This window comes from Cebus imitator, unplaced genomic scaffold, assembly GCF_001604975.1.
Source record: "Cebus imitator isolate Cc_AM_T3 unplaced genomic scaffold, Cebus_imitator-1.0 Scaffold122, whole genome shotgun sequence".
Classification (NCBI taxonomy): domain Eukaryota; kingdom Metazoa; phylum Chordata; class Mammalia; order Primates; family Cebidae; genus Cebus; species Cebus imitator.
Window position 1 is genome coordinate 1,481,447 of NW_016107437.1, and position 13,632 is coordinate 1,495,078.

Sequence of the window (13,632 nt, forward strand, 5' to 3'; positions counted from 1 at the left end):
AGACCCCATCTGTACAAAAAATTTTCTTAAAAAATTAGCTGGGAGTGGTGGCAGGCACCTATATTCTTAGCTACTCAGGAGGTGGAGGTATGAGGATCACTTGAGCCCAGGTCAATGCTACAGTGACCCATAATCATCATGCCACTGCACTCCAGCATGGGCAGCGGAGGGAGATCCTGTCTCTAAACAACACATTAACTCATTAATTCAATAAATACAACTAGATTTTACTCATCACCCTGGTTTCTTTCTTTTTTTTGAGATGGAATCTTGCTCGGTCACACAGGCTGGAGGGAAGTGGTGTGATCTCAGCTCACTGCAACCGTCCCATGTGTTCAAGAGATCCTCCAGCCTCAGCCTCCCAAGTAGCTGGGACTACAGGCATGCACCACAACATTTGGCTAATTTTTTTGTATTTTAGTAGAGACAGGGTTTCACCATGTTGCACAGGCTGGTCTCACACTCCTGAGCTCAGGCAATCTGCCTGCCTCAGCCTCCCAAAGTGCTAGGCATGAGGCACCACGCCCAGCCGCTTGGTTTCTTAAGACTGATGCTGTTAAAAACTAACTAAATAGATTTCAGAACAGACCCAACTAGCCCACCCCTAGAAATCAATCCTATGCATTATGGATGAAGAGTTAAGTTCAAGAATATTTCCTGGTGTGTTATTAGTAATGATAATTACTATTATTTTAAAACTGGGGAAAGTCTATATGTCCATCAAGAGGGAAGTAGTTAAATAAATTACAATTTGGGTTTGATTGTGACACACTATGAAATGATTAAAAAAAAAGGCAGCAGGCTGAGCATGGTGGCTTACTCCTGTAATCCCAGCACTTTGGGAGGCCGAGGCATGCGGATCACCAGGGATCAGGAGTTCAAAACCAGCCTGGCCAACATGGTGAAACTCATCTGTACAAAAACACACAAAAAAATTGGCTGGGCGTGTTGATGGGCGCCTGTAATCCCAGCGACTCAGGAGGCTGGAGCAGAAGAATCAACTCAAACCTGGGAGGCAGAAGTCACACTGAGCCAAGATCGTGCCACAGCACTCCAGCAGCCTGGGTGACGGAGGGGGACGCCATCTCAAAAAAAAAAAAAAAGAAAAGAAGGCAGTAGATCTATTCACACCAACGTTGAAAGCATGCAAGGGGAAAAAACCAAATGTCCCTCTGGTAATGAAAGCATTAACACGGGAAAAAAAATGAAACTGCAGAATAAATCCTATTGTTTGATTCTACTTGTATTAAAAAAAAAAAAATCAAAATCAAAACTACATATATTGACTATTTTTGCAACTTCGTATGAATCTATATTTCCAAATAAAAGGTTTATATGTGGGAGGATGGGATTATATAAGCAGAGGTGGTTGTGGATACATATCTATGTGTACATATGTTTGCGTGTATTTGCACATATGCATATGCATATGTATCCATGGATATCTGCATAACTCTAAATAGAAAGCAATCTGTTAGGATGCACAATGAAACTTTATAAGAGGGCTGGGCGCAGTGGCTCACATCTGTAATCCCAGCACTTTGGCAGGCTGAGGCGGGTGGATCACTTCAGGTCAGGAGTTAAAAACCAGCCTGGCCAACATGGTGAAACCCCACCACTATTAAAAATATAAAAATTTAGCTGGGCATGGTGGCATGCTCCTGTAATCCTAGCTACTCGGGAGGCTGATGAAGGAGATTTGCTTGAACCTGGGAGGTAGAGGTTGGAGTGAGCCAAGATCGTGCCACTGTACTCCAGCCTGTGCGGCAGAGTGAGACTCCATTTCAAAAGAGAAAACAAAACAAAAAAAACTTTATCAGAGGTTACCACTACAGAGGGAGGTATAATTGGAGGGAAAAGGGTAGAAACATATTTTAACTATTTCTAAAGACCTTGACTTTTTTTCACAAAGCTCATGAATTCATATATTACCTGTACAATTGTTTTAATAGTATTTTAAGCTGCTTGCAAGTAAAGGGTTGTATGAAATCAGTTTCTCAACCCTGGCAGCACTGACATCTGGGCTGTCGTGGGCAGCACTGTAGCACATTTAGCTCCACGCCTGGGTGCTACTCACGGGGTAACTGCAGCACGGAGCCATAGATACCACAACCACAAACCTCTCTAGATGTTGCCAAATGGCCCTGAAGACATAGAGAGACACTTGATTCATCAAGGCTGTTTGTGAGTTCTCTCCCTCCGAATGTGGCTAGGATTACCATATTCCACTAATAATTTACAAAACAGATGAGCATTTGCTAGTGTAGGAAAGGGTATAATCAGTGTAGCCTGGCCAGGCACACTAGAGACTTCCCATCATAAGTGACAAGCAGTAAAGATGGAAGTGCCCTCCCCTCTTACCTTATCATACAAAGGGATCATAAAGTAACCATTGTTAGGGGCACAGTCCGTCTGGTATTTCAAAGTCCCATGCTTGGTGTACAACTTTATCTAGAAAGGAAGGAAGGAAAACAGAAATCATAACATTGCCTTTGAGAAATAACCACACATGTTACACCTGAATGCACTCTGTCAATATGCATTCACTGAGCACCTACTATATGCCAGCTTTTAACACTGTGCATTATTGGGGACAGAGGGAAATAAACAAAGTCTCTTCCAAATCATGTGACTCAATGTTTTTCAGATTAGAAATCACCTACAGCGTATCCCAAAGCCTTATTTTTCAATGCTTTTCTGTTATTTTAGTGGCTGTCTCTAGGTTACTCATGTAAGTTTCTGTGTCTAAAACAAACCTGCAACTTTGCCATTAGCAAGGTAACTATTAAAATGCAAATTCTTGGCAGGGAGCAGCGGCTCACTCCTGTAATCCCAGCACTTCCGAAGGCTGAGGCAGGAGGACCACCTGAGGTCAGGAATTTGGACCAGCCTGACCACATGGTGAAACCGTCTCTACTAAAAATACAAAAAAAAGTTAGCTGGGCATGGTGGCGGGCACCTGCAGTCCCACCTACCCGGGAGGCAGAAAAATTGTTTGAACCTAGGAGGTGGAGGTTGTGGTGAGCCAAGACTATGCCACTGCACTCCAGCCTGGGAGACAGAGCAAGACTCTGTCTCAGTAATAATATTAATAAAGTAAGATAAGATGCCAATTCTTGAGGCCCACCTCTGTTTCTAAACTAAAGACCTGGAATGAAGACCAGAGATCTGCCTTACTGACTCTAAATAATTTCAAATATTTGGAGCAAGGTTCATCTAGAAACTTAATTTTCTCATTACTTTCATTCTCAGAACAAAAAGAGAACAAAAAGACACTATCTGTCTTCTCCTCAAGGACTCTCTAAAACTCTTACATTCTAAGCATTACCAGACACCAAGTGTTATCCCAGTAAGATGCCCAAATACCGCCTGGGTCTTCCATGCGTTGCATGGCCTCCAGCAGGCTCATGTTCAATTTCACATGTAGTCAGAGAGCCACACCCTTTCAGGTGGTTGTACAGATTCACATCGACGCATATTAAGCACCTGCTACAGAATATGGATTCAAAGAAAGATCAGTTTGCGACGGCCAGGCATGGTGGCTCATGCCTGTAATCCCAGCACTCTGGGAGGCCAAAGGAGGAGGATCATTCGAGCCCAGGAGTTCAAGACCAGCCTGGGCAACATAGCCGGACCTCATCTCTACTAGAAAAAAAACTTGGCTAGGAATAATGGCATGTGCCTGTAGTCCTGGCTACTCGGGAGGCTGAGGCAGGAGGACTGCGTAAGGCCAGGAGTCAGAGGCTTTAGTGAGCTATGGTGGTGCCACTGCACTCTAGCCTAAGCAACAATGTGAGGCCCTGTCACAAAATAAAATAAAATAGAAAAGCAGTTTGTATTACTATTTAATATCTCTCTCTGAGGGAAAAAGCAACACAGTGTAATAGGCAGAGAACACACTGGGCTCAAGAAAAATTTCCTAAATGTACCTGCACAGATTGACCACTCGGAGTTTCTATATCTCTAAAAGGAAGCAGTTGGGTCCGATGCATCTAAAAGCCTCACCTCTAAAATATTAATGCTATGTGACCATAAAACAGACCATACCCAAGCTGCAATGAAAGAGCAGAATCAGGCCAGGCGCAGTGGCTCATGCCTGTAATTCCAGCACTTTGGGAGGCTGAGGCGGGCAGATCACTAGGTCATGAGATCGAGACTAGTCTGGCCAACATGGTGAAATCCCGTCCCTACTAAAAATACAAAAATTAGCCTGGTGTGGTGACGCACGCCTGTAGTCCCAGCTACTCAGGAGGCTGAGGCAGGAGAATCGCTTGAACCTGAGAGGTGGAGGTTGCAGTGATCTGAGGTCATACCACTGCACTCCAGCCTGGCAACAGAGCAAGACTCCACATCAAAAAAAGAAGGGAAGAAAAAGAAAAAGGCAACATAGCGTAATAGGCAGGGAACACACCGGGCTCAAGGAAAATTTCCTAAATGTACCCAAGCAGCTCGACCACTCTGAGGCTCAGTTTCTACATCAGTAATAGGAAGCAGTTGGGTCTGATGAATCTAAAAGCCTCACCTCTAATATGTTAATGCTCTGTGACCATGAAACAGACCATACCCAAGCTGCAATGAAAGAGTCGAATCTTACCAGCTAAGAAGACGTATGAAGTCACTAACTCATAAACTGAACATTTGGGAAACGACTCACGAGAAATTACATGCAGGCTGTATGTAGGTTCTCTGAGGGCAGTGACCACAACTTACGTTCCACGGGGCCTGAGACAGCGTCTTGCTTGCTCTAGGTACTCAGTGAATTTGTTACAGGTGACAAAGAGATTCAGATGTATGCATTTAAGGCACAGACTGGAAATTCACCAGCCAAGAGGGGTTGGGGAGGCAACAACAAGGGGCATTCACCTAAAGGGATTTGGTTCACTACATAACCCAAGCCAACTGCTGCAGCCCAAAAATCAGCTGGTTTTCCAGAGAAGTAAAGAACCCAGCTTTTAACGTGAAACCTCCTGATTGTTAAAGTATTAGCTACCAGTATAATTTTTTTTTAACAGTAAGGTCCCTGTTAAAGAACAAAATGTCAATCCCATGAGTAGGGAGTTGTGTCTATTTTGTTCACTCACTGCTATATTCACACCCGGAACAAGGCTTCAGTATGCGCAGGGGCTTAATAAATCGTTGTTGACTCAATGAACATGATGTAAAAACGCCCAGGATGGGAGAAGGCTGGAGAGGAATGAAAGCAGTTGCACGGGAACACAAAAAACACAATCAAGAAATGACTGTGAAATACCTTGATTATTTCTATGTCTTTCGTAAAGTACAATTAGGACACAGGATGGCAATGTTATCTACATCAAGATGACCAATTTAACACGTCTGATTTCATAATCAGAATTACAAAAGAATGAGCGTCCCAAACCATCTGGACGGGCAGCCCTTGAGCTTAAGGAAAACACTTCAAAATGGACCACAAAACCTGCTCTCTGATCTCAAGGTCATTATTAGTATGGGGAAGGGGGTGCCTAACTGTCTTTCCCTTCCTTCCAGAACCCCAGGAAACTACATGTTGCAAGAAGCCTTCCTGGGCAGTTTCTCCAATGCCCTGTGCCATCTATGGCCATACCACCCGAAACACACCTGATCGTCTGAAATGCCCTGTCCCCACAGAGAAGTAGACGCAGGAGACGGCATGGGTACCCAGAAACATGTACCCAGGAAATCCTAGGAGGCCAGTTGCTGCCAGCGGGTAGATATATTCAATGCCTGACTTCTTCAGACGAAAAAAGCAGCAAACAAGGGCGCCTTGAAGATCACAGATTGGCTTGTTTAGGATATATATATCTACTGAGTTCCACAGTTTCCCTCCCAGCACCATCCTATAGGTACAAAAACTGAGACCTCAAAGCCAGGGCGCAGAGCTAGTGGGGTGTGGAACTGACTCTCTCCCCCTCCCCCAATCATTAGCAACCCGCTTTGCAGAACACAGTGGTTCACTCTTCACGGCCAGCGCTGGGGCAGCTCAAAGGTGCTTTCAGACGATCTTTGGGGTCTTATTCCCCAGTCTCTCTCCTTGGCATTTCCCAGCCTCTTCCTTCGTTTTCGCCTAAATTACCTCCAAGGCACCTGCTCTTTTCCTTTTCCTTGTCCTGCTCCACCATAAATCCCCTCCCAAAAAGGAGAAATAAAAATATACCTTTCTGGCCCCAGGTCAGAATCTGTAGCATGGGAATCTATGCTCTTTAAAATCATGCCGGGGGATTTGGAGGAGCAGTGGGTTAGAACTTCGGGGATTTCTGGGCTGTGGAGTTTGCGGGATAGGACATGTGGTCTACAGGTTCTGTAATACGGGTTTGGGGAAATCTGAGTTTCAGGGGATCTGATTCGAGGGGATCTGCGGTCCAAGTTTAAAGAAATGGTGTCTGGGCTCCAAGGGATTTGGGGTCTGGGTTAGGATCTTGAGTCTGGGTTTTGAAGAACCTAGGGTCTGGCACCCCTCAGCCCGCAGGCGACCCCACGATAAGAACCTTCCCTCCAGCGCAACTGGAGAGGCACTGTGGTGAGCCCGCGGACAGCAGAGCCTCGGAAGAGAGAAGGGCTCCAAGGACTCCACGCCGCCGGGGTGCCAGAGGCGAGGCCAGCGCGGCCCAGAGAGGCTGAACCACCCGCGGCCCGCCGCGAGTCGGGCCCGGGCCGCGAGGCGGGCGCTCACCTCGATGAGCGAGTAGTTGATCTCCACGTCCGACTTGACGAAGCCCCCGCAGCCCACCACGATGTCCTCCGAGCCATGCGCCGGCCCCACGCCGCTCAGCAGCAGCACCACGGCAGCAGTGACCACCACGGGCCCCAGAAGCCCCGCGTCCCGGCCCGCCAGCATGGCCCGACCTCCCCCAGCTGGACCCTCCGCCAGCCGCCTGGTCCCGCCCCTCACACCGCACGCCGCAGGTTCCTTCCTCCTCCTAGGCCGGCTGACAGCCTAGGCTCCGCCCCGCCGCCGCCGCCGCGCACGCGCGCTCCGACCCCAAGCCCACGGCCCGGGAAGAGACAACTATGGCGCATGCTGGGCAAGGAAACGAGACCATCTGCGCCCCCTGGAGGCCTGGAGGACTCCGCTCATCGTCCGGCAGGTGCAACGCAAGGTGCATGCCTGCAGGGAGAAGCCCCAAAGATGAATTCGACTTTAGAACTCACCGTCACAGCTGGAAAGGACGGGAGATTTTGTTGGTCGAATTATCTAACAACTTTCCTAAATCTTTCTGACCCATGTATTTCGCAGGTAAAATACATAATCTCAAAAGAACCTTTAGGGCCGGGAAGGATGGCTCAGGCCGGTAATCTCAACACTTGGAGCGATCGCTTGAGCCCAGGAGTTTGAGACCAGCCTGGGCAACATGGCAAAACCCCATCTCTACACACACACACACACACACACACACACACACACACACGAAAAACCCATTAGGAATTTGTGTAACTTGGTGCATTTTTCCATGATAAATGATGGATTTTTTTTTTTTTTTTTGAGACGGAGTCTTTCTCTGTCACCGGGCTGGAGTGCAGTGGCGCGATCTCGGCTCGCTGCTACCTCCGCTTCCCGGGTTGAAGCGATTATCCTGCCTCAGTCTCTCAAATAGCTGGGACTACAAGCACGCACCATCACGCTCAGCTAATTTTTGTATTTTTAGTAGACACAGGGTTTCACCATGTTGGCCAGGATGGTCTCAATCTCTTGGCACTGTGATCCACCCGCCTTGGCCTCCCACAGTGCTGGGATTACAGGCATGAGCCGCCACGCCTGGCTCAATGACCACTACTTTTTAAAGCAAAAGGTGTTAATGTCACCATAATTTTAAAAAGCAGGTAAGATTTATCTTAATCCTAGCTCTAATAACATATGCCTAGAAACAAATTTTCATGAGTTTTCTTCCCCTAAGCAAGAAGTCCATGCAGTCAGTTTACTTTGAAATAGCTCTGCAAGATGAAACACGATTTGCCTGAAAATAAGTTCAATTCAGCATATTTTGTGCCAAGAGGGAATTCATGTGTACACTAAATTTAACTACCAGACACCACATCAAGATATGCAGCAAAAAACTTGCTTTGCTAATCTGATATTAGGAATTCTTCCATTTTGTCTCAAAAAAAAAAAAAAAACTGGTGCTTTATTTTGATTGGTTTTGTATTTTGTTTCTAAACACAAGGTAAGGCTAGACTTCCCACTGCAATTTGCCACTGTGGCTAAAACTTAAGTAATATACAACTAAGAAACACAGGTTCAAACTACACAGTAGTCAAACCTTCATGGGGGCAACAAGGCAATGAATGGAATGAAGCATTGACCTCAGGGTCGTAATACTGAGTGCATCTGATTTCAGCTTCTCACGCTGCATTTTCACTCACATACAGTAGACTCACAACTATTCAGTGATAATGAGAAAGCACTGAAACAGTCTATTTACAGGGGGTTGTTATTTATAACAATTGAAATAGATGCCTTATATCCAAATTACTAGAGGATTGAAAACCACTGAGGCCCAGAAAGGAAAAGGAACTTGTTTAAGACTCTCTGCATGCAGCCATAGGTTTTTCCAGGAGCTAAAGGGCAGGAATTGAGCCGTGGCTCACGCCTGTAATACAAGGATTTTGGGAGGCTGAGGTGGGCGGATCACTTAAGGTCAGGAGTTCGAGACCAGCCTGGCCAGCATGGCAAAACCCGGTCTCTACTAAAAATACAAAAATTAGCTAGGTATGATATTGCATGCCTCCAATCCCAGCTACTTGGGAGGCTGAGACAGAAGAATCGCTTGAACCAGAAGAATCGCTTGAACCAGAAGAATCGCTTGAACCAGAGAGGCAGAGGTTGCAGTGAGCCGAGATCATGCCACTGCACTCCAGCCTGGGTGAACAGAGTGAGACTCCGTCTCAAGAAAAAAAAAAAAACAAAAGCAGGAATTGGGATCCCCAAGTCCTATTCTGGACTCACCCCAAATGATTTCCTGTGTTCTTCTTGACTTTCTGTTTCTCTCAAATTCATCTTCAAATATAGAAAGAAAGAAAGCACAAGGATGGCGTCAATTCCAATTCATGGGTAGGGAAGGTGGGGAGTGGCTTGCAGGGGGAGGGGAATTTCGCTTCCCCATAATTCCCATCAATTTCCACCAAAACCAGCTCAGATAAACAGGTACGATTTACATGGAAACAGTAGACCTGCCACACTCAGCTTCAGGACAAATCCTTGGGTCCCTTCTGTCTCAAAGCTTCCAGAAGACTCCGGCAGGACGACAGCTGAAGGGGGAAGAAGAGAGGGTGCTCCCTGGGCCCAATACTGGATTTAGAGAGACTCAAAAAGACTGAGGAAGCCATGCTGTGGGGTTTCTCCAGAAGGCAGGAGTAGAAGATGAAAACAGGACCCCGAGAATTAGCAAGGTAGCGTGGAGAGTGCAGAAGGTTTTAGTTCTTCTCCCAAACTGAGCACCTGTGTTTGTCTAAGAGTTGAAGAGTTCATTCCTATCTTGAAATGAATACATGCGCACTGCAACAAGAAGGAAACTGGAAAAGAAAGCTAGGATTCCCCAAGAGCACTGCATTTGTGCACTTCCATCTTTTTATCTATGCTTATGCTACTATGACATTGAGTCATTTCTAAGGAGTGGTGGCTGGGTCTGTGATGCTTTGCTTTAAGACCCAGGAGAGGGCTGGACATGGTGGCTCATGCTTGTAATTACAGCACTTTGGGATGATGAGGCAAGAGGACGGCTTGAGGTCAGGAGTTCCAAACCACCTTGGGCAACAAAGTGGGACCAGATTCCACCAAAGACTTTAAAAATTAGCCAGGCGTGGTGGTGTGTGCCTATAATCCCAGCTACTTGGGGGAGGCTGAGATGGGAGGATCACTTGAGCCCAGGAGGTCAAGGCTGCAGTGAGCCATGATGGCACCACTGCACTCCAGCCTATGTGACACAGCAAGACATTGTCTCATAAAAAAAAAAAAAGAGGGAGAGAGAGAAGGCTGAGAGAGGAAGGTAGGTACCTTGGCCTTCTTCTCTAAGTTCCCTAATTTAGGCATATCCTTTTCTTTTTTTTCTTTAAAAAAATCATAGCCTATTTTATATTATAATCTCTTTGTTCATATATCATTTAGCAACAACCTTTCCATATTAATATATGTATGCAATGGCAATTGTACACTTACAATACGTGCAGTTTGTTGTATATCAGGTATACCTCAACAAAACAGTTTAAGAAATAAACCGCTCACACCTGTAATCCCAGCACTTTGGGAGGCCGAGGTGGGTGGATCACCTGAGGTCAGGAGTTCGAGACCAGCCTGGGAAACAGGGTGAAACCCCATCTCTACTAAAAATACAAAAATTAGCCGGGCATGGTGGCAGCCCCTGTAATCCCAGCTACTCAAGAGGCTGAGGCAGGAGAATCGCTTGAACCCGGGAGACGGAGGTGGCAGCCAACTGAGATTGCACCACTGCACTCCAGCCTAGGTGACAGAGCGAGACTCTCTCATTTTTTTAAAAAAAGAAATAAGCAAACTGATAATTACTAATACCTATATAGGGTTTAAATGTGCCACTTTAAAAAACTGTTTTACTCATTAACTTGTTTAATCTTCCGAACAACAACTCTTTGAATATCATTGCTGACGTCTGTCAGAGAAGGAAACTGGGGCAGAGAGCCTGAACGCGAACACCTAGCATTCCAGAATCCATGTCCTTTCCAGTTTCTCTCTTTATAATGCATCTGAGCCTTATTTTTCGACCTAATTACGTGTTAAGCACCAGATGTATACAGCCCCTTGTTAGATATTTTTGCCGGATTCCAGGGTAGTAGAAAATTGTCTACCCCTAGACTTACTTTTGTTTCCATTGCCTGAGTATCTTGATCATAGATGGGGGGAGGGCGCCACCTGCTGGCGTAACTAAGGAATCGCAGGCACTTCTTGCTGAGTGCTGGCTGACCTGCTTTGAACGTTTAAAGTGCCCCTGTGGCTGAAATCAAAATTGCCAGCTAGATTTTTAGCCACTTTAACTCAGGTTTTAGTCTTGTTTCATCCACTAATATTTTTTTCTTTATTTTTTATTTTATTTTATTTTTTGGTGAGATGGAGCCTCACTGTTGCCCAGGCTGGAGTGCAGTGGTAAGAGCTCGGCTCACTGCAATCTCCACCCCCCAGGCTCAAGTGATTCTCCTGCCTCAGCCTCCCGAGTAGCTAGGACTCCAGGCGCGCAGCATCATGCCCAGCTAATTTTTATATTTTCAGTAGAGACAGGGTTTCTCCATGTTGGCCAGGCTGGTCTCAAACTCATGACCTCAGGTGATCCACCCACCTTGGCCTCCAAAAGTGCTTAGGATTACAGGCAAGAGGCGCCACGCCTGGCCAGTTTCCCCCATTTTTAACATGTTGCATTAGTGTGGTACATTTGTTATAGTTGATGAAACAGTATTGACATGTTACTACTAAAGGACATGGTTTATATTAGGGCTCACTCTTGGTGTCATACATTCTATGGGATTTGACAAACGCATAATGACATGTATCTGCCATTACAGTGGCACACAGAGTAGCTTCCCAGCCTTAAAAGCTCCCTGTGCTCCCGTTTACCCCTTATCCCCTCCCACCCCATGAACTCCTAGCAACCCTGGTCTTCCGACTCTATATATAGTTTTACTATTTTTTTAATCATTTTGAAGTCTATTGTTTTTTGTGTTTTTTTTGAGATGGCTTGCTCTGTCGCCCAGGATGGAGTGCAATGGCACAATCTCAGCTCACTGCAATCCCTGCCTCTCAGGTTCAAGCGATTCTCCTACCTCAGCCTCCTGAGTAGCTGGGATTACAGGTGCATGCCACCACGCCCAGCGAATTTTTGTATTTTTAGTAGAGATGAGGCTTCACCATGTTGGCAAGGATGGTCTTGATCTCTTGACCTCATGATCCGCCAGCCTCATTCTCCCAAAGTGCTGGGGTTACAGGTGTGAGCCATCGTGCTGGGCTCCAATCCCAGCACTTTGGGAAGCTGAGGCAGGTGGATCACTCAAGGTCAGGAGTTCAAGACCAGACTGACCAACGTGGAGAAACGCTGTCTCTACTAGAAATACAAAAATTAACCGGGCATAGTGGCATGTGACTGTAATCCCAGCTACTCAGGAGGCTGAGGCAAGGGAATCACTTGAACCTGGGAGGTGGAGATTGCAGTGAGCCAAGATTGCACCATTGCACTCCAGCCTGGCAACAGAGTGAGACTCCATCTCTCTCTCTCTCTCTCTCTCTCTCTCACACACACACACACACACACACACACACACAAAACGACCTGTCTTAAGCCTCTGAAGTGTCGCAGAGGAAAAAGATTCTGTGGCCAGGCCAGGCACAGTGGCTCACACCTGTGATCCTGGCACTTTGGGAGGCAGAGGCAGGTGGATCACCTGAGGTCAGGAGTTTGAGACCAGCCAAGCAAATGTGGTGAAACGCTGTCTTTACCCAAAATACCAAAAATTACCCAGGCATGGTGACAGGCATCTGTAGTCCCAGCTACTCGGGAGTCCAAAGCAAGAGAATCACTTGAACCCGGGAGGCGGAAGTTGCAGTGAGCCAAGATCACGCCACTGCACTCCAGCCTGAGTGACAGAGTGAGACTCCGTCAAAAATAAATAAATAAAAATAAAAAGGAAAATAACTTGCATCCTGCCCTCCAATGTACATTATAGTGATTAGGAGCCACGTGCTGTATCAGATTTTGTGAAACACCCAGTTCTGCTCTTTACTGCCTCTCACTGTGGGCGAGTAAATCGTTACAGCCGTCTTATCACCTGTAAAATAGAAATGACAACAGTGCCTACCTGATAGGTGACTTTCTCTCTGTTCTCCAGGCCTTTGATGATGTCCCATCACTCTGGTCCTCTTCTCAAGACCAGACTGGGCTCCAGGTGGGAGGGGCCAGGTTAGTTTGCAATCACGGGCTTCTAACCCAGTGGCTGAGACCATGTGTTACTAAATGCGGGCTCTGCAGCCGGACAGACCAGGTTTATCAACCTGGTTCCCCTGCTACCAGTCATGTGATGTCAGGAAAGTAGTTTAACTGCTCTGAGCCTCAGTTTCCTCATCCACAAATGTAAACAGTAGAACTGTGAAAGGACATATATTAGACAATTCACATGAAAACACAAAGATGGTAACGGGCAAAGAGCGACTATTCTACAAAATGCTGGTTATACTTAGTGGTAGTGACAGGCAACTGATACAGTGCTTTTTTGTTTTATTTTGTTATCGCTGTTTTTTGAGACAGAGTCTCGCTCTCGTTGCCCAGGCTGGAGTGTAATGGCACAATCTCGGCTCACCACAACCTCCGCCTCCTGGGTTCAAGCAATTCTCCCACCTCAGCTTCCCGAGTAGCTGGGATTACAGGCATGTGCCACCATGCTCAGCCAATTTTTGTAGAGACAGGGTTTCTCCATGTTGGTCAGGTTGGTCTCGAACCTCAACCTAAGGTGATCCATCCGCCTCAGCCTCCCACAGTGCTGGGATTACAGACGTGAGCCACCGCGCCTGGTGATACATTGCTTTTTAATAAATGTTTCCATATTCTTAGTGTCTGGGGCCAGGCAAAGTTTGTTCACTCATTACTATTCCAGGGGCCAACAAACCTGTGAGTAATGATACTCGCA

The 13,632-nt window shown here is 46.4% G+C and overlaps 1 protein-coding gene across 1 annotated transcript in view; it reads right to left on the reverse strand.

Annotated features, from left to right (window-relative positions):
* LOC108312161 (nodal modulator 1) overlaps positions 1 to 6,992 on the reverse strand; it is a 64,386-nt gene extending 57,394 nt beyond the window's left edge. The window contains exons 1-2 of the mRNA XM_017539938.1: positions 6,671 to 6,992; positions 2,362 to 2,451 (exon numbers count right to left, since the gene is read on the reverse strand). Coding sequence (XP_017395427.1) covers positions 2,362 to 2,451; positions 6,671 to 6,835 — 255 coding nt within the window. The 5' untranslated portion in view covers positions 6,836 to 6,992. The remainder of the gene's footprint in view (positions 1 to 2,361; positions 2,452 to 6,670) is intronic.
* Between the last annotated feature and the right edge of the window lie 6,640 nt (positions 6,993 to 13,632).